The sequence below is a fragment of the Cyprinus carpio genome, chromosome B23 (assembly GCF_018340385.1).
Source record: "Cyprinus carpio isolate SPL01 chromosome B23, ASM1834038v1, whole genome shotgun sequence".
Taxonomy (NCBI): Eukaryota; Metazoa; Chordata; class Actinopteri; order Cypriniformes; family Cyprinidae; genus Cyprinus; species Cyprinus carpio.
In genome coordinates, this window is record NC_056619.1 from 24687413 (window position 1) to 24707664 (window position 20252).

Sequence of the window (20252 nt, forward strand, 5' to 3'; positions counted from 1 at the left end):
GAGCAAATCTCTCTGATGCCTAAACTGTGATGATGAAAATGTAGCATGACTTCCTTGAATATGCTCAGCTGCAAGTTTAAACCCCCAGTGATAAATCAGTGTACTGAGAATCCAGCACACTGTCTGTGGGCAGACCACTGTTGGTAGACTAATCACTAAGTTAATTATGCATTTCATATGATTTCTACAGTGGTTAGATTCCTAATGATTGTGTCTGTATTTTTTTTCACCCATTGTTCTTCCTATCAACAAAAGTTCTTCAAGAAGTGACCTCTCAATGCCATAATGTTATTACTGCACATATAAGCTGAAAATCACCAAATATTATATATACCACATATATAACATGTCATTAATTGTTGTATATGTGGAGAATGTTCACTAGTGTACGATTTTGCTTAGGTTAAAACAAGTGAAGCAGTCTTATCTGTGTGACCCAGAAAAGCATAGGCTCAGATAATATAAAAATTTCACTGTAAGCTTTTTTTTTATTATTCCGCTCCTTAGTAAAAGTTTAAACTTAATCAAGTTCACAGAACAACTGGCTGTCTCTAGAAAATATTACTTTTCTTAGAAGTTCTCTTCTTTCTTTTTTTTCCCTTTTATGCAGCTTATGCATATTTAACTTGAGAAGAACATATTTTCTCACAGTGTAAGTGCTGTTAGACAAAAATTACTATACTTAAAATATATACATTGTAATTGTTCAATTATCAATAAGCAAAAAACAAAAAATAATACATCCTTCATCTTTTTTTTTTTTTTTTTTTGTTTTTTTTTTTTCATTTATGTTTCCACATTGATCTTGATGGACTGGACTGATTAAAAAATATATGAATTAATTACCTTAACTGAACACAATAAAACTTTAGTTTGAGACACATTTGGTTTCTTCTTACATGGATGATTACTGGAAATGTGCAGTCTTTTTTAGTCAAGATTGAAATGTTGCCTGTAATTAGGGGTTCATTTTCTATTTAAGAAGGAAGGAAAACACTAGTTATTGATTAATAACTGTAGTAACAAATCACATTAACATAGAACCAAATCTGACCCAGCTGTTATTCATTATCGACTAAAATATGACTAACATTAGATTAAGTGGTTATTTCTAAGCAATACGAATCAATATCCTCATTTAGTCCAAAAACGAGTTCTCTCACCTGATTCCATGACGTTAATGGAGCTGAAGCTTATAGGTGTATGTGTCTCTCTCATCCAAGGGTACTTCTTGGTTGAAAAGCAGGAAGTTGACAGCTTGCACCCCTCGTCTCTTTCCGTCGCATTCGCCCGGTCCAAGGATTTTGTCGTTTCAATCGCGGAGTGGCTGACACCAGCAGAGGATGAATAGGATGTTGAGAGAGTTTTTGAAAGTTCCACATATGGCCTTCATAATGTTTTGATGAATTTTCTTCAGCATGTTGTCTCCACGCAACACTGCTCTCCTGCAGAACACAAGGGGACAAATGTGGCTCCATAGAACAAACATGAGATTTATTGCAACATATCTTGTTCAAGTAAGCATTGTTAATATGAAATTCGTGAAACGAATTATTGTGCATCTCTAACCGCCCTAATCACTCCGGTTGGATAATTGATCACACAAGGTGTAGGAAAGACATTAAAGTACACTCACTGCCGTCTTTAATTGTTTTCCAACAAGGGTAAACAATGTAGTCACGTGATGGCCTCCTCCAATAGCCTCGCGCATTGGCTGTTTGAGTTGTAAAGTGCTGGAAAGCAACCAAACGAGGATTCCGGTTTCCTCCGCATTCTTCAACTATTTTGCAATTTCGAATGATTATCCTGTGGACAGACGAAAAGCCATGAGCAGGGCGCATACATTACCCTGTTACCGTGCTGACAGAGTTGAGAGAGTGATTTGGGAGGTGGGAGGGAGAAAGAGACCCATTTGGACAGAGAAAAGACATGCATGTCTGGGATCGCTTCTCCTTAGTGTTGCCACAATGGATTGCAGAATACAGACTTCATTTCCGTGATAACGTTTTATAATACAATGTTTGAAACCCTGACTGACTTATCAGTCCTCTTGCGGTAGGTATTATATAATAATCGACTTATTTGCCTTATAAATAACTGTTCCTGTAACGCTTTACAGTTGTAACAACAGCTCCATACATGTATTGATTTTTTATATATATATACCTATATTTTAAATCTTCTTAATCCTTCGTAAAACAGCCATGTAGATGTTTTAGCAGTTCTTTTTATTAATAAAATATTTCAGTAACATACATTGTTTGTCTTTCTCCGTCGTCATGTTTTTTGTAAAAAAACAAACAAAAAAAAACGGATAACAAACAACGTTTCTGAGCTGTAAAAGAAAAATTGCTTCACGCGTTAAATGGATCTGTCGAATACTAATGGCGTTTCTGTACAATTTCCGACGTGTGTTGAGATTTCTGCGCATTTTTACCTGCTGAAAAAGACATCAAGAGAATCAATGGGTGTGGTCAAACAAAGGGATTTTGACTGTCAGTGGTGTTCTGACAATGCACGTCAAAAATAATCTTGAAATGATTTTCGTTTTTCAATTAGCTAACTGGCAGTGTAAGGAAACAGTCGCCGAGATGGTTATTTGCTCGTCTCGGGTAACCAAAGAAATACGTTCAAGTTCATCGCCTGTAGTAGCTAAGAATCGCATTGCCTACTATTTACAACAACGTCCCGATGAACAAAGAGCAGGAACAGCCCGGATTTGGCGTATGCACGACATTTTAGGGCAATGGTGAAGTCTTTAGAAACTTGTTGGAGTCGGGTAACTTGTTGTTTTTAAAGTCATTTTAAATAATTGCAGATTGATCACAAAACCATTTTATTCGCAACAGAATTAGCCTTTGTCCTCTGACGTCATGAAGCTTAGCTGGTGGAGGGAAGAGGGTCATTGATACAAAACGTTATTTAGCGCTCAACCTGTCCAGATCGCTGTTTTTCCCAGACACCTATCGACACAGTAGGATTCGTTTTTAGCCAATTGCTAATTATAACGACTTCTTGCCGATAACATTATACATAAAGCAGTCACGCTGAAGTAAGTTAGTATCCTCAGTCTGAAATGAACATAAAAGACATCACCCTTCCTTTAGGCTACATAAGCTGTGGACAGCGGTTGTCTCGCACTAGTGATTAATTGTGCACAAGGACTAGTCCCTTTTCATTTACTCTCCACAGTGTCTTGTTTGAGTATTTACTCAGACACTCAGTACCGTCAATAACATGTCTAAAGTATTTTTGAAGACAAAGACTGATAGCCTCAACGATTCACTCTTTCTCTTGCAGGGATTTATTTATTTATTTACTTTTTTCAGAGAATGCTTATAATACACAGCTCTCAATTAGTTTCTGAAACGCAAAGAAAGGCCTGCCAGTATGGGCAAGTATGTTTTTGAATAATGGTCGTCTCAGTGCTTACACATGTTATGATAACTTTGGACTGCGTTAATACAATCACGTGTAAAATGGTGGTAAAAATGATAGCAATTTAAAAGCCTTGTATTTCATTTCGGATGGTTTAACTAGTCAAATCATAACCATTCATATACTGTTTATTAAAGAAGAATATCAAGGAGCCATGGGGCTATCCTCTTCGGTTGTGAGGCTAAAATCAATCTTTTCCTAAAAACGATTTGTTATTTTGAGTTCAGTGAATTGCTGTCACAAGCCTTGTCAAATAGAAGCATTCACTATGCATATTACAAGTCCGGCTTCTGCCGAGCTGCAGCGCTATTAACATGAAATATTACTGCGCCCGAGTGTGCAAGGAATGCAAGTGTAGGCCCACTCATTCCATAACCACATATGAATTAGATATTCAATAAATGCTATTTAAACAAATTCTATGCATTTCTATTTCTATTTTATTACTATTAATATTTTGGGAAGTGGTGGTGGAGGCTATAGGGAGGGTTTTATTATTCTTCTGCAGGTTTTATGGTCCCCCTTGTACCTTTCATATATTTCAAACTCTTCCCTTATTGTTTGAAAGTCGCCTGTGATCTTGGGAATTTTCTAATTAAAGTAAGTTTGTTCCCTTGTCTCATGCCGCTGGGTCCATTCACTAAATCTGAAAAGGAATCTTTGATGTAGTGGCTCAGCAAGACCATAACTCAGCGCCTCCGCCGGTACACTACAATTCTCTGTGAACTCTGTTTGAACCACGTTGCTGGCAATAAATCATTTTTCTTTCTCTCACAAAAGCGCGCCGGTCGCTCTGGGTGTCAACCCTTTTATAATTCCTCCCTACCTTCTGCGCTCTTGTGGTTGCTGACACAAACAGCTGCATAAAACATCGATAATAACATCGCTTTAACCATTTCATGCAAAAACAGGCTCTCTAAAGAGGATAAAACGGCAATGAGGCAAATGTTGAAAATAGTAAACAAATTAATGCAATGCACAAAGGGCCATTGCATACAGCTGTCTGTTGCTTTCTCTACCATAACTGCAACTCTTGAAGACATAACCTAACGTTTTTGAGAGAAAAAATATTTTAAAACTTTGTATTGGGGGATTAAAGACAAATATTGATACCTTGTGAATAGTTTTTTTTTTTTTTTTTTTTTTTTTTTTTGTATGTAAGATTTGTTATTGAAATCTATAAGCAGACCTTTTGCATTTCATAAAATCATAATCTTTTCATTGTTTCTGCACAACGCTACGGATTAATTTCTTCAATAAACATTAGTAATATCCTAATGGTTTTAGGCATATAGATAGGAGAGTAAATCCAGGAAAGGATTTTAATGAACAGAGGATGTTGTTGGTTATAACGATGCATACAAATGGCTCTGTCTCTGAAGAGCAAAGACTAGATTTATATCTTCGGTGCCCTGCGTTGCTGTAAACAAATCTGAACCGAAATACAACTATTGAAATTTAGAGAGATCTCTCAAGAGTTCCTGAAACTTAGAAATAAGCTCGATTTAGGTTCGACTGCTCTACAATATGGTTTCATTGTTTCCTTTTAAAGTGGACCAGTGTCATGAAAGGTGAATTCAGTCAACTATTAAAAATATATATAATATTAGAAAACCTGAAATAGGAATACAATTCACACGTGGTACAGTTTATATAAAGTTGCCATGTTGGCAGTGATTTTAGTTTAACTTAATAACTTCCTCGCACCTGTGCCACATTTTGCATACTTCTGTATTCTGTACATTCAAGAAAGATAAAAGGCCAAAATAAAACGATACCTGTTACTATATATGTCTAGAAGTTTTGTTTGCATTTATGTTGAAATGCATAGTTTCATATTTTATTTCTAATGTTTTCATTGCGGGTTATCTTTATGAACGATTGTCTGAAAGTGACTGAACTTTCCTCTTTGTTCCTCTTAAGATACAACTGTCCAGTGTTGCAAGGATAGTTTCATGTTTTTTTTTTTTTCAAACGTTTTCATTGCATTTTAGCTAAACACCCTATGACTAATAGTCAAAAATCATTGGACTTCTTTGTTTCTCCTATGCTAAAGTTTTCTGATTTTGCAAGGATTTAAAAGTCATTCTTTAATTTTTCAACAGGATTTAGTACAATAGAAATGATATTCTATGCCAGTAGAACATGCCTAGTTGAACCACTCACCATATTGTACAGAGAACGTTAATCTACGAATGCCATTTCTCTATAGAGAAGATGACATTAATCATTGCGGCGCAGCGGCACGTCTAGTGACCTCCTCATGACCGCATATGTTTAGACACATTGCAGACACCCCGGAGGACTGGACAAAAGCCTCAATACACAATTGCACATCTATACTGTGACACTGGGAACTTCTCAGTTGCAGCAAGAGAGTCTTTCGTTAAGGCTACAAGGGTATCAACCACTGTGACGTGAGAGTTTGTTTGGTAACTTGTGCAAACTGGTAAACTTTAAAAAGGGTTTGCTTTTGGAAACGTGCGTGACCTGTAATGTTTTAGGACTGTTTTGTGGACGAGGAAAGTTTCTGACTTGTGTGCTTAAGCTCTTCGTTAATTTATCCACCTCCTTAGTAACCTTTATAAACGTTTGCTTCAGATAAGTATGGAAGACTGAGAGAGAATAAGAGAGATAGACAGACAGAAAGCGCTTTATAAATGTAAGGAATTATTATAAAGAGAAACAGAGATGCTCACAGGTGGCCCCTCATCCATATGACGACCATTCTCAGTCTTGCATTCTTAACAAACTGCCCCTGTGCCATTATACGCCGAATTCTTCATTGTAATGAGACTTTATAGACAGATACTGGGTAAAAGACTGCAGGTTAATTCGATAAAAACAGGTTACGCATTGTAGCTTCAATCGGTAACTCGGTAAAATCAGGAACTTTAAGAGATAAAGGATGTTCCATTCAGTGAGTGACTCTCTTAGGTTGTTGCCTGGCAACTTGAACCGATCATAAGATAACTTATCTCTTTTATCAGACACTTATCTATCTTGCCTTTAGTAATCCAGGAAGGAAAAAAATAAAATAAAATAATAATAATAATTATATATATATATATATATATATATTCCACGAATAAAAGGTATCCTATTGTTAAAATAATCTAAATTCTAAATAAAGTTAAGCTTTGCGTTTATTTATTTATTTATTTTTTACCGCCAAGCAATGGGTTGAGGACTCTTTTCAAACCAGCAAGCAGATTGTTCTTTGTTACGCAGAACTTACTTGGCAGCCAGATCCAAAGAACTAATGGGCAAAACTTTCACTAGTAACTCAATAATTTAACACGAAAAAGTGCGAGAACACCGGAAATTGCATATTGACGTTAAAAATGTAAACGGGGTTTTCACGTCATTTACACGGTCTTGTGTTAATGTTTAATTAATTAACTAGCTTTTACATGTTGCATAAATCCTGATATGGAAGTCACATTATGGACTGCTAAAGTGTAGTCATTGTAACTTTGTCTAGTTTAGCTGTAATTTTGCCTTCTCCTGCAGGTGACTTCATGTATTTTCACGATGCTAGTGCTCCGATTTCTCCAGAACACTTGTCGATCTACGACGATTTACATGCTACCATTTACAATACTTTAGGGAAATAACCCGTAATATTAAGATGATTTGTAAGATCGTTTTACGATGCATTTATAGGCCTACCGTGATTTCGGGAAAACACAAAACGCGCCCAAGACTTTTATCATTAAAGGGGTTTCTGAATTTACCACTTATGCTTGTTTGTCTAACACTTAACCAGAAGTTAAGGCGTGTTCTCAATTACCACAAGTTTATGGGCTAGCTAATGGATTTCTAGTTCCCAGCATGCTTTGCGTGTGACTGGATTAGGAGCGTTGTTTATGTGTTTTTTTGCGATAAAGAAGTATTATTAGTAGTTTTTTTTAATGCACAGTTCAGGGGGTGTCTTGATGTTGGTGGATGAACTTATTTAACTTAGGGTATTTTTCTTAATATAAATCACAACCTACACGACGGAGCTATGTCTACCTTTCGATGATGTTTTTAGGTTCAATCAATCATATTTCTGACTTGAATAAAAACAGTTAATTTATTGACAATATTTTGTTGCGTCATCAATCTTTTTTTTCAGTTTCTAGCAAAAAAATTGTTTTGTTAAAAAAATGTTTTTTCTCTCTGTCGTGTAACTTCTCTCGGTCTGCTTTAGTTTGGGTGGCCAGCAGGCATTGCATTTGGGGTCATATTGAGTGTAAAGGTTAAGGGGCAAGACATCAGAACAAAGATTATGGAGATTGTTGAGTGCAATGCAGACACTCTTCTTCGCTCATGTTCTCCGTTTATCATAAAATGTGGCAAAAAAGCACGAAAAGTGCAAAAGTCAAAGCCATGGTTAGACTCTCACATATAGGACACTTGTCTCGGGAGCAAGAGCTGTATTTATGTATTTCATGTATCGAGCGGATATTCAGTGTAAGGACTGCGACATTTCTGGAAAATAACATGGTGACCCCCGTTTCAACTCTGAGCCTTTCTGCATCGTTCACCACTGCTCAGTTTACACAGAGGACCTCGTAACAATGCTAAGAATCTACACCTTTCATCACTAACTTAATTGCTTTGAGAAGACACTTATCTTACAAAAAGAGCTGACAAAAATGCATTTTAGAATAAAAAGCCGAAATAACAATGCCGTCAGTACTTCACAACGTGGCACCATCTTGTAATGCTAATTTCTTATTGTTCATTTAAGTATTTTATATTTCTTTTCATTATTATTATTTTTGATTATGAAAGATGCATATTTTAATGTGTATCGTGTTACAGTAAGACATCGTGAGAAATGCTGTACAAGAAAAGCGCCATTGTTATGGAAATTAGAATAGGTAGGCCTAAACCAATGGGCAAGGCAAAATATTTGCTCAAATAGGCATATAAAAAGTGGTGCATTGTAAAAACTTAATTTAAATCCTACAAGTCAACTACAGGATCAATTCACACAGATGACTTGTTACTAGTATTTAACTACTTCTTTGAAAGAAACAATCAGCTGTTCTCATTATAATTTCATCTGTTGTTAATTAACATGGTAGAACGTGTACGTCTTAACTGGTCAGTGTCAGTGTTAGGTTCAGTATAAACACACGCAAAGTGTAGTTCTTCACTTCTCATTTAGGTGAGGAGTTGTTTCTGGGTCGGTTGCTCCAAAGCAGATTTTAAATCCTATGCAAGGGCTAGTCTACTTTAAAATTAAACTGTGCAACTGCAGTAACTAAATCAATATAAAAGCATAAACAACTGTCACTGTATTCAGAAAAAAATAATGATTTGAAAAATACCTGACAATTTAGAACTACAGACGACAAATTACAATATTAGATAATGTGTATATTTCTTAAACAGTGAATTTGCTACCACACTTATGTTTAACAATAAATAAATTAATTTTTGATAAAGTGTTTGGTAAACGCGCGTTTCTGCAGACAGGTGAGGATCTTCTTGCTCTTCCTGCTTGTCTCTTCCTCCTCTTCTTCCTACAAGGGCAGGTTCAAAAACCTAAGCAAGCAAAACAGATTTTGTGCAGCGTGGCACTCACTACTTGTATTGCAGGGCAAACCCTCAATCATCTTTTTGATTTATGGACGCATACAAAGAAATGTCCACCTCCCTATACGGTACAGTTCTGTGTCCTTCTATGATTTTTATGGCTAGCAAATATAGTGTTATAGGTTAACCACTGCCATATCGCATCTGGTATGATGCTCACATTAATTGAATTATATTATAATTATAATCACTGAATTATTTTCTGAATTCTTATATTTATAATTTGTTACAAGTGACGTAACAAATTATTTAAGTAAATATTATACAATATATATATATTTATACAATATTATATAAATACATATATAGCCTATAAATGTACAACTAATAATCACTCTAAATGATCATATAAATATTAAATAAATAATTTTAAATATAGACATTTTTAAAATAATTCATTCAATTTTTTCTTAATTTACAGCAAGTGCACAACTTCTTTAAAAAACTGCAGACATTTCCATTTTTGTAGTTAGGCTTTTGTCATATTGTAAGGTTGTAATTTAAAGTTGTATTTATATTTTATTTTATAACAAACGAACTATGTGCTGGTTTTGGAAACGGTACACCACCATCATTAAATAATGTACGACAGAAGCGAAGACGATCTTTAGAGGATGATTTGTAACTTTATTGGAAAACAGGGCTTAGTGCAACTGCTGGCGCCATGTTGCTCATTCTGCATGAATTAAGTTATTGGGATCAGTTATGAGGTATTGGAAAAAGCCTACTGCTTTTGCAACTATCGGTGCATTTCTTAACTGCCATCAACAAATATTGTGGGAAAATAATTAATATAATACCGTTCTAACAGCTTAAAAAAGTTAGGATATTTGGAATTATTTGTACTTTTCACCTAATTAGACTACATCTTATTTAGCAGCAAAATAAAATAATATGCACTGCAGCACTGAGCACTAAAGTAATGTGCCTGAAGATCATCTTCGTCAAATACCAAAATGATTAAAGTTACAATTAAATAAAATTTTAACGTAACCTTTTTGATATTAGTCAGATAGTGTCTTCTGTAATATATGTTCCAAGGAGCCAACACTCCTTGTAAAAAAAAAAGGTTTAGTAGCTTATATGTCCTTCATGTGGCAACATATAAATTAACTAGTTAAATTGAAGTATATATATATATACATACATACATACATATATATATATATATATATATATATATATATATATATATATATATATATATATATATATATATATATATATATATATATATAATACGACTACGTCAACCACACTAAATTCGGTTAAATGTTAAGGGTCAGATCACGTAGAAGGTGGCTTTTTACAGTGTGTGAATAGCTACTAAATATTGTTTTACATAAAAAAAAAAATTATGCATGTAAAAATGAAACTTATATGAAATCTCCTAAACGTTACAGTTTGTTTGGTTTATGAATGTAAATATTAGTTTAGCAACGCTATCTCACGACCAATTCGTACGTATTTTACAGGGTGGCTAATTCGTACGAATTTGTACGACCTCACTCGTACGATTTCATACGATTTGCCTAGACCCCAGTGAACGGGTAGGTTTAGGGGCGGGGTTGGTGTAGGTAATTCGTACAAATTCATTACGAATGTGCAACTCGTAAAAAACGTACGTTACGATTTGGCAAAAATCGTATGAATTTGTTACGAGTGTGGTCGTACGAATTCGTACGTATCTCCTGTCTCCTAAACGTTACAGTTTGTTTGGTTTATATAGGCTGTATCTCCTGTCTCCTAAACGTTACAGTTTGTTTGGTTTATGAATGTAAATATTAGTTTAGCACATTAGAAGTCAAACGTGATTTATGTGTTATACTCTTTCTTTTAAAATGCTTTTTCGTAACACAAAAGCTGCTTTACATCTGCCGTGGAATGTCAGAAATCTATCAAACAAATGTCAGCAGTATGGCAGCGCTCCCCATGAGTAAAGGATTCTTAAAATTTCACTGCTGTTTGTTTCACGAAAACAGGTTTGTTTTATATGTTTTTAAAAGCTCTCATACCTGTTTGACTAACACAATACCTGCTATTAAATATTTAATAGTCAATAAAAAAAAATCTATTTTTACACGTCTACATGTTCCGGCCATTTTTTTAGATATTTTGTTTAGAACTATATGCCCATTTTGTCTTAATTGTAAAGAATATATATATATATATATATATATATATATATATATATATATATATATATATATATATATATATATATATATATATATAAAGATATATATACTTTTTTTTTCATTTAGGTGAAGGTAGAAACATTACTTAAAGACTGGCCAGCTCTACACAAACAGCTCGAAAATGGATGCACCCTAAAGAAAAAGTTACAAGGTCGCACGCTGCACCGATCTCGTAGGTCATACGGTGCAAAGTAACAAAGGAGAAACACATTCAAATGTCCTTCTTCTTCTGTTTGCACATCAATATAAGCAAAAACCCACAATGAAAGCAAGAGCACCGGTGGAACCCCAGGAAGCCGATGAGGGTGCACACAGAAGGTACACGTTGAGAGAGCCAGTGGGGTCAAGGGGTGGGAGAGGTCGGCCGACCCGGCTGAACCGAACTAATGGGACAGAAAATGTGTCCCCAAATTGAACTCGACTCTTCTTAGTTGCCACAAACTTCAATAAAGTACCTTTTCAGCCTCGCGACACGGAGGCGACAGCATCTCGAAAGAGACTGCCGGGATTCTACAATTTAGGCGTTCACATTCATTTCTCTCTGCTGTTCACTCACATAATGGTCTCTGAATGCAGTTCTGCACCTACTCTTTTCAAGTGCCTTTCCAAAGTCATGGCCAGGCTGAGACGATGGCCAGTGCCTTTCTTCTCATTTAGGTTTGGACAAACTATCCGCTGAAACATATTTTGCAGTGACGCTTTTGTGCACTATTTAGTGCCTGTACAACTTAATACATTAGAAATACAATTGACTATTGCTGCCGGACTTGATTGATGGTCTAAAATGACTCACTCCTTTGTGCTTCTCAGCCCCCCACTTAGAAAGCCGTTGTGTAATCTTCATTCAGGTCAGGCCGATTTACAATTAATCAAACACATTCCTTATTTTCTGTACATGTTTTTTCTTCTTCGAGAATTGATATCAATGGAGACGCTAAGTGTTCTAATATTTAAATTTTAATATATTCTTGTGCATTGAAAAAAACAAAAAACAAAAAAAAAAAAACATCACAATAGAATTTCAACTAATTTGCATGTGGGAGCGTTCTGTGCAGCATTGTAACTGGCAAGATTTTGGCCCTGTGTGTCTAGCTCCTACTATCTGCTTTGGCGATGACGTTGCTTCGAACACGATCTAGCGCCACTTTTTAAAAATAACAATATGGCACACAAAGAGGAGTGGTCTGAATCAGAACTTTCAAAAACCTATGTGGACATAGCTGACCGATATCACATCACATTGGTCTTTTTACACACTAAATACCCAGCTGACCGATATCACAGCCGATGTCTCTTTACATTGGTCTTTTTACACACTAAATACCCATAAAACGAATTTTTGCAATCGTGTTTAGTCACGGATATTTTGTAATAAATCTTATCACACTATATTGCAACTGAACATATCAAGATTAATTAGCTTTTAAATAGTAACGAATTTCGAATTATTTTTATTTAAACTCAACAAAACTAAGCACATTTAATAAATGTTCCATTAAGTCCATAAACTGTTAAACCTATTTTTACATTCTCAATATCTACCAATTCTTCACTGTTTAGTTTATCCACAAAATAAAAAGAATTGCTTGAATTAGTTTCTCAGCTTCATAACGCTTGAAATCAATAGTGGAAAAATAGAAGCAGTGCAGGACAATTTTGAATAGCCTACTGGAATTGATTTTTAGAGACATTTTCAGCCATGTTGAAAACAGTATAATGAATAATAACAAGCCATCCTGTGGAATGAAAAGCAATAAATTCCCTTCTAAAAAGTCCAGAATTATGTGCCACGTTAAAGGCATACGCGAAAAAGTGATGGGTACATAACCCATGCTAACCCACACAAACCAAGCGCTTAAATGTGAGAGACTGCGTTGTAGATATTAGAGGTTGTATTGCAGAAATAAAGTGTCTAATTAATTTTCTGCAAGAACGAATGCTGCAACCCCACTGACACCACGATTTTTTAAATGTACGGATAACACTGTTTTACTTTTGGGCCTACATCTGCATATGCAACTGACTACTAACATGTAAGTCTCTGCATCCGCTGTTAAAATTATAGAGAATTGTTTTCGCTATTTATGCACGGAAATTTAACCTACATTGCATATTAATAAAAGTCACTCAAGTCTAGGTAAAACTAATAGACACTTACGTTTTATTGACCAATATAATTAGCACAAATACACTAAACTGGTTTTATTGCATCTCACAACAATCTGCTGTTAAAAGCCTAAACACAACGCCATCACAACAAAAACTAAATGATAATTTAAAATCTTAACCTCTCCATATGACAGAAAACCCACAGCATGATTTACATTTAAAGAAAACAAAGACGTTTAAGATATTTTTCCCCCTATCGATACCCACGATAGTGTTTTTCATTTACAGTACAAAAAGAAAAAAGAAAAAAAGAAAAAAAACGTACCAGCTCTCTCAAGTGAGAAATAAATAGATTCGTTGTGCACTTCACCTTGGCAGCTGGGCTAAGAAAGGCCCACAAATAACATTTGAATAAAATGTCCATATCCTGCTTCGCCCAAAACATTTCTCTTGGAAAAAAACAAAACAAAACATAAAACAAACAAACATCATATTGATTCAGTTTTAGATAAATTAAACCCTGTTTCGCGTAAAAAATAATCCATAGGTATTCGCAATAATCCATGCTATATAACATGCATTTTATATAACTGTGGACTTAAAGGAACCCCCTTTACGCACAAGATACCTACGAAAACAAAATATATTATATTTTATAAATAATCAGTCATTTGATCTTCCCTTCTCTCCTCGAAATAGTTCTCTTATAACCTTGTAATATCCTCGCCACGCTCGGTTCCGGAGAGGTCCTCGGAGGCTGACATGGTGTTAGTGGTGGAAGCTGCCGCCACAACGCCAGCCGCTGAGCTTGTGTTGGACCCGGAGGAAATGCCCGTGGAGGAAGAGGATCTGACTTTGGTGTTTGGCAGCCTATGGTCTTTTTTCCACTTCATCCTGCGGTTCTGAAACCAAATTTTTATTTGCCTTTCCGAGAGGACCAAGGAATGAGCAATCTCGATACGTCTTCGCCGTGTTAAGTACCGATTATAGTGGAATTCCTTCTCCAATTCTAAGACTTGCTGGCGAGTGTAAGCAGTTCTAGACCGCTTGGGTTCCGCTCCATTGTAACTAGAGTTCACTGGAAAGAGGAGAAGCAAAGGGAAAGAAAGAACAGAATAGAACAGAATAGAAAAGAAAAGAAAAGAAGCAGCGAGGGAAGGATAGGGTAAACAAGCGTGTCTTTCATTGAGAAATGGTGGCGACAGAGGAAATGAGGGTGGGCTAAAATATCTAAAAGTTAGCTTTCTATAATAAGGCTAAACTCACATTGGACTCAGCACTGAATTATTAATGCAACATTATAAAGCTTAGTTTTTCTCTGGTCCCAGATCTCCCTCACTCTCTCGCACACTCATAACAAGAGAAGCCACATGGTGATACGACTGCCCAGAGTATACCTCGGCTATAAAATTTATGGTGGGTGTAATTACCAATGCCTAGTCGTAAATCCGCCTCAATTGTGCCATTTCAAAGGCTTCTATCCTATCGTAGCAGAGGCTGGCCAGGGGATGAGTGTAAAAAGGAGTGAGGCAGACGGAGAGAGAGAGTTAGGATGAGGGGCGAGCTTTATAGTGCTTAAGAGAAATACGCTCAAGTTGCCTACCGGTGCTGACGTGAATTTTCTTCATCCAGGGGTACACTACGGGTTGTTTGGCAGAAGCTGAGCTGTTGGGATGCTCCGGGGTGGCTTGATTGCAGGCGGAGGATGCAGCCGGAGGGGTGGCAGGAGACAGGGGTAACGGAGGGGGCTCACATGAGGCAGATTGCCCTTTTCCGAGCAGGTGCCCCGCGTGAGGCAGTCCATGTCCTCTTTGAGTATCAGGCTCAGGGATGCTTGCACAGTTATACTGACGCTCCTGGTAGCTTGCCCGTGGAGGGTATAACTCCTGGTGGTGATGCTGGTAGCCACTGTCCCTTGCACGGCTGTAATATTCGGGGCTATGTTCGGGAATGTAGCTATTTTGCGAATATTCCTCGCAAGGAGGAAATTTCGGATCGATGTAGTTAGAGTCCATCAAATACGAGCTCATGATCATTAATTTCTGGAGTGGAAAATAATTTTTCTAGCTTTGTCGTTTTTCTGCTCCATAAAGCCCTCCTACTAGCGAGCAACCCTGTAAAGTTACTTTTACCACGTGATACGATGGCCCAATGGCATGGGGCGATGTAGTCCCCGGATAAGGAACCACAGCTTTCGCAAATATACCTTCAATTTTCCGCCATTGTCCGCGAAGTCTTTCAGTCTCTCTGTCCCTCTCTCTCTCTCTCTCTCTCTCTCTCTCTCTCTCTCTCTCTCTCTCTCTCTCTCCTTCTCTCTCCCCCCTTTCTCGCTCTCTCACACACTCATACACAATGGCCAAATCTTCCCGGATCATGCCACAGCACCTAGAGATGTTTCTCAGTTAACTTGTGCATTTGCTGTTACATAAAAGATTTTCGCCAATTACACTGTTTAAAGAATATAACAATTAAATTAAATAAATTTAAACAAAAAAATCCATCACATTTCTACGGCTAAAAATTACAAAACACAAACATATACAAATATATATATATAACTACGGCTAATAATTACACAACACAATCCTGTGCTATTTTACCACGCTTTTTATTACAGCAAGTTAGCCTTAACATGAAGGCAAATAAATATATTAGAATGAGCATATTTTCTCATCTGTATATGCCAGTGCAAAGCAAATTGGCACATAGTCTAATATGTCATTTTCCCTATTATTTATATAGGCTACAGTTAAAAGAAGCAAGTGAAACTTAATTTTTATCCTATACAGTTAACTTATGATTCAACCACTTCAGGCAAAATGTGGAGGTTGAGAGGAGATTTGGTGTTTAATTAAGCTATTAAGGTTTTAAATTAACCGTTTACAGCGATGGTTTATCGTATTTCCGCTTCTGACCTCTACAATTTTGGCTAAGTATGTTTGTCTTCATTCAGTCCTGTTCATTCAAACTACTCTACTTACGATAGTAAGCATGCACACACACGACTTTCATGCAAAGTCACGTGCCTCTGATCGAGATTAATACAAACCCAACTTGGCTTTCGTGGCTTTTACGTCGCCCATGTATTCCTGTAGAGACGTATTTGCGATTTTCATGTTTTGGACACAAATTCGGTTCTACAGGGTACATATAGACGACTACTGACAGGCCTTTCTTCTATTGGAAGTTTTGAAACAGAATTCAACGTAATTGAACAAAAATAAGTCAGGTTAGACTATTAACTCTTCACCATCTTGAATAGGGGCTAAAGCAGTTTCTGTGGAGAGGTTTCTGTTTGGCATCTACAAAATTTGGTCAGAATTAATATCTAGGGAACTGGTACAATAATATATTTTTGGTAATATTCGTTAGTCGTTACTTTATTTTTTTTTAATTGTTTAGTTTTACTTGTTTTAATTTTATTTTTATCTTTTAATTTTTTTTTTTTCAATTGCTCAAAAACAATATGGCAGTAAAACTTGACAATCAGTAGTGAGACCAACAAATTACTTTTTTCTTAAGACGGATTTGGAAATGCTTTTATTTATTTAGAATCACATTTATTTATTTATATTGAACACTTGATTTATAAGCCTTTTCACTTGAAACACATGTACAACTAACACATTCAACAAAAATTGTTTACGTTATGACAGAATTAGTGTCACGACAAATTTATTTATTTATTTTTTCGTTGAGGTTAAATGTGTTTTGACGAGTTCTGATTTTTTCATAGTTTCCATATCACATTTCAACACTCCAATAGGTTAAGTAAATGACATTGAGAACATGAAAGAGTGAGTGGGCATGAGAAGGAAAAACGCGAAATAATTTTACTATCAAATTCTATTAAATCTAGACAACATAGGAGCACCCACTTGAATATTCCGTCTCAAACACGTTGTGCACAAAGCGAACACGTGACAGCACTGATGAAAAATAAGTTTCTTTTGTTCCTTGGGGTTTATTGTGCACGCTCTCACGGCAATTCCTACCGGTAACCTGCAAGACCGTGCCCTGAATTTCTCCCTCCAGTTTAGCTATCTAAAACAGGAACAGATACGAAACAAATAAGGAAACAAACAAATCAAAGAAAAGTAGAATAGCATGAAAGAAATTCTAAACTTTTTAGAATCCATGTAGGCTATATATAAGCAGCAGAGCCCACATTTTCAAATCCAATTTTCAACCCACCAGAGAAAAATAAGTTATTATTTTTTTATTTATATATCTAAACCAAATAAACAGACAGGACATAACTCCTTAACAAATGAAATGCTCGGAAACAGCCGTTTTGTCTTATTTCAAGTATTTTATTTTACTTCGAGACCCTACAGATGTGGTAGGGATTTTTTGTCCACCCCCACCGGCCTGAAAACGCCCACATCCACCCACTCGGCACTGCTCTAGTGTTGCGGACGCATTTTAATATTAGTTAGACAGCCTGACCCGCATTTCACCCCTCTCGTTCGACTCGTTCCAATAGTTCACTGCCAAGGAGTTATTGATGAGCGAAAAGCGATGAATTCCCTCTGCACATAAATGGCCTCAGATCCTGCACCAGCTCAATAACTAGTTACAATGTAGAGGCTTCCAAAAAGCTATAACCGCCGGCAAATTTGCCTGATGATTCATTTGTATATAGGTGATTCCCCCCAGACATAGATAGATAGATAGATAGATAGATAGATAGATAGATAGATAGATAGATAGATAGATAGATAGATAGATAGATAGATTCAGTATGAAATAATTAATTGTAATTCAGTATGAAAATTCTGTATATAAAGAAAGTGTGATTTTAGATGGAAGGATATGCCAGTTGTCCATAACCAGAATCTATTGTGTGTACGCTTGAACGAATGACATTTTAGGCCTATATGATATTTAGTGTATGCCCTTTGCAGTAATTTTGAATGATTCCATTTTTGGGCGCATATTTCTTGTCTTAAATATCGAGTCAATTTTAGTTCAAGTGACCCAAGTTGTTCTACAATATAAAAAGTACAAGGCCTTTTTTATTGTTATAGTTATTATTATTTTTTTAATCTTTTGCACTCTTAAGCATTTAAAGCCTGATTTAAGTTTGTTTTATATGCGTACTCTTCATTATGCAAGTTTTCTTTTTAAGAAATTGTGAATATAATTTTACAGCATTGATTAATTATTGAGGTGGGATGAATTTATGAGTTTGTTTTTCTTCTGTTCTCTGTGAACAAAATAGCCTGGGTCTTTTATTTGTAATTTTTTTTTTTTTACGTTATTTTAAATGACTTTATATTTATATTTTTATATAATTTATTTTTGTTTATTATTATTTTAAGTCTTAACATGCTTAAAACAGGCGAGTCGGATTACACACAGAATTTAGTATTTATATTTTAATGTAGGCTATTTAATAATTTAGTTTTATTTTAATGTAGAAAAAAAATATGGCGTTAGATTACACCATATGTAAATAAATATACAATGTGTATTAACATCTATTGTTATGTCTAGCCTATATATATATATTTTTAAATATTAAAGAGAGCTTATTAGATCACTAACACAAAGCTTAAACTACAGCTCCTTGCCACTGACACATGGGCATATGCTGTAGTTGTTCGCCGCTATTGTCAGGGAACACTGCCCTCTGTGTTTATACGCAGCGAAACAAGACGGGACAAGAATATTATACTAGAGCAAGAAAATAACGGTAAGACTTACCAGTGCAACCACGAGCTCCTCCTTGCCCTCAGGTTCACAATTTCCTCACGCGCTAAAAAGAAAGAAAACAATTTAGAAAATAAAAATATAAAACTTAAATATACTTGTCTTCTCAGCCATGTAAGGATATCCTTTCTAACAGTATAAAGCGTTTGACACAGATTTACAATAATCGAAATGCTGTGATGGAAATCATGCACTCTTTCATTATCCTGGTAAGGATTTAAATTAATATTTGAGTAAATATCTAAAGTTTATTTAATCAGTAAAAAAAAAAAATCATGCATGTACCAAAATTGCAACTCAATACAAAGTTGCATATATTAATCTGACAGCTGCATTTAAATTATTTACTGATAATTATGTTTTCATGTTTTTAGTACAACTTCTCTTTGTCTCTCATTGAGGGTGAACTGTCCAAAGGCATGAACCTTTAAAGTAGGACAAGGCTATGTATTTAGCACAGGTTATTTTCAGAACTATTTCCTTGATGAATGTAGTTATTTTTGCAACAAAAGAAGACCTCAAATGAATTCCAACTTTGTCAGGTTATCATGGCAATGCAGAATATATATATATACATTTTTTATATTTATTTTTATTTTTTTAAGAATGTGCCATGTTTTCTTCTTTCTGGTTTACAGCCTCATAGTATTGAAAAAAATTAACATTATGTAAATGTGGGCATACTCTGAATTCACATACAGTGTTGGGCCACTGTTTGTCATCGAGACGAATGGCAAAAAATAATTAATCTGAATGTTAACCTTAATACTAAAGCAAGGAAAAAAATATAAGAGTAAAGTAATTAATTAACATATGGCAATATTATATACATAGAGAGGAAAATACAGCTGTTTTTATGATGATCAGTATATACTCAATGCTACAATTAACCAAGCTCATAAGGTACACAGAAAGGTACATCTAAACACTATGGTATAATTTCCGCCAAATGTAAACTGTGCATTAAAGTCAAAGTATTTGCTCTAACATACCAATGTTTTATTGTAGCAAATTCAGCTCATGTTGCCATGACCAAAGGTTTCCTCGATAAATCAAAATCTTGACACTGGTTTATTAAGAAAACCACCAGTCCAAGTACCAACTTTAATTTTGTTTTTCATTCATTCACCTCATCCATCACTGAATAAAGAAGAGTTTATCCACAAAGAGAACAAAGGTACTGTTTTCTATTTTTAAAAT

The 20252-nt window shown here is 35.4% G+C and overlaps 2 protein-coding genes across 4 annotated transcripts in view; both read right to left on the bottom strand.

Annotated features, from left to right (window-relative positions):
* Window positions 1–779: 779 nt before the first annotated feature.
* The window catches only part of LOC109113340 (homeobox protein Hox-C5a), a 36508-nt gene continuing 17035 nt past the window's right edge, over window positions 780–20252 (bottom strand). The window contains exons 2-5 of one of the 3 annotated variants that reach the window (XR_006158184.1): window positions 19047–19098; window positions 1637–1806; window positions 1164–1445; window positions 791–973 (exon numbers count right to left, since the gene is read on the bottom strand). The gene's annotated coding sequence lies outside the window, so the exon portion shown is untranslated. Of the gene's footprint in view, window positions 974–1163; window positions 1446–1636; window positions 1807–19046; window positions 19099–20252 lie in introns of all 3 variants that reach the window. The other 2 variants (XR_006158186.1, XR_006158185.1) reach the window with 2 other exon arrangements.
* LOC122141911 (homeobox protein Hox-C4a) lies at window positions 13840–15824 on the bottom strand. Its single transcript, XM_042750611.1, has 2 exons — window positions 14941–15824; window positions 13840–14415 (listed from the first exon to the last, which is right to left on the bottom strand). The coding sequence occupies exons 1-2, from the start codon at window positions 15371–15373 to the stop codon at window positions 14042–14044; spliced, it is 807 nt and encodes a 268-aa protein (XP_042606545.1). The 5' UTR covers window positions 15374–15824; the 3' UTR covers window positions 13840–14041.

Bases quoted from the DNA above. Each gene is read 5' to 3' on its own strand.
- LOC122141911 (XM_042750611.1), bottom strand. From the start codon at position 15,373: ATGATCATGAGCTCGTATTTGATGGACTCTAACTACATCGATCCGAAA. The intron at 14,416-14,940 runs GTAGGCAACTTG...TCCTCTTTCCAG, and splicing joins GAAAATTCACGTCAGCACCG to TGAACTCTAGTTACAATGGA.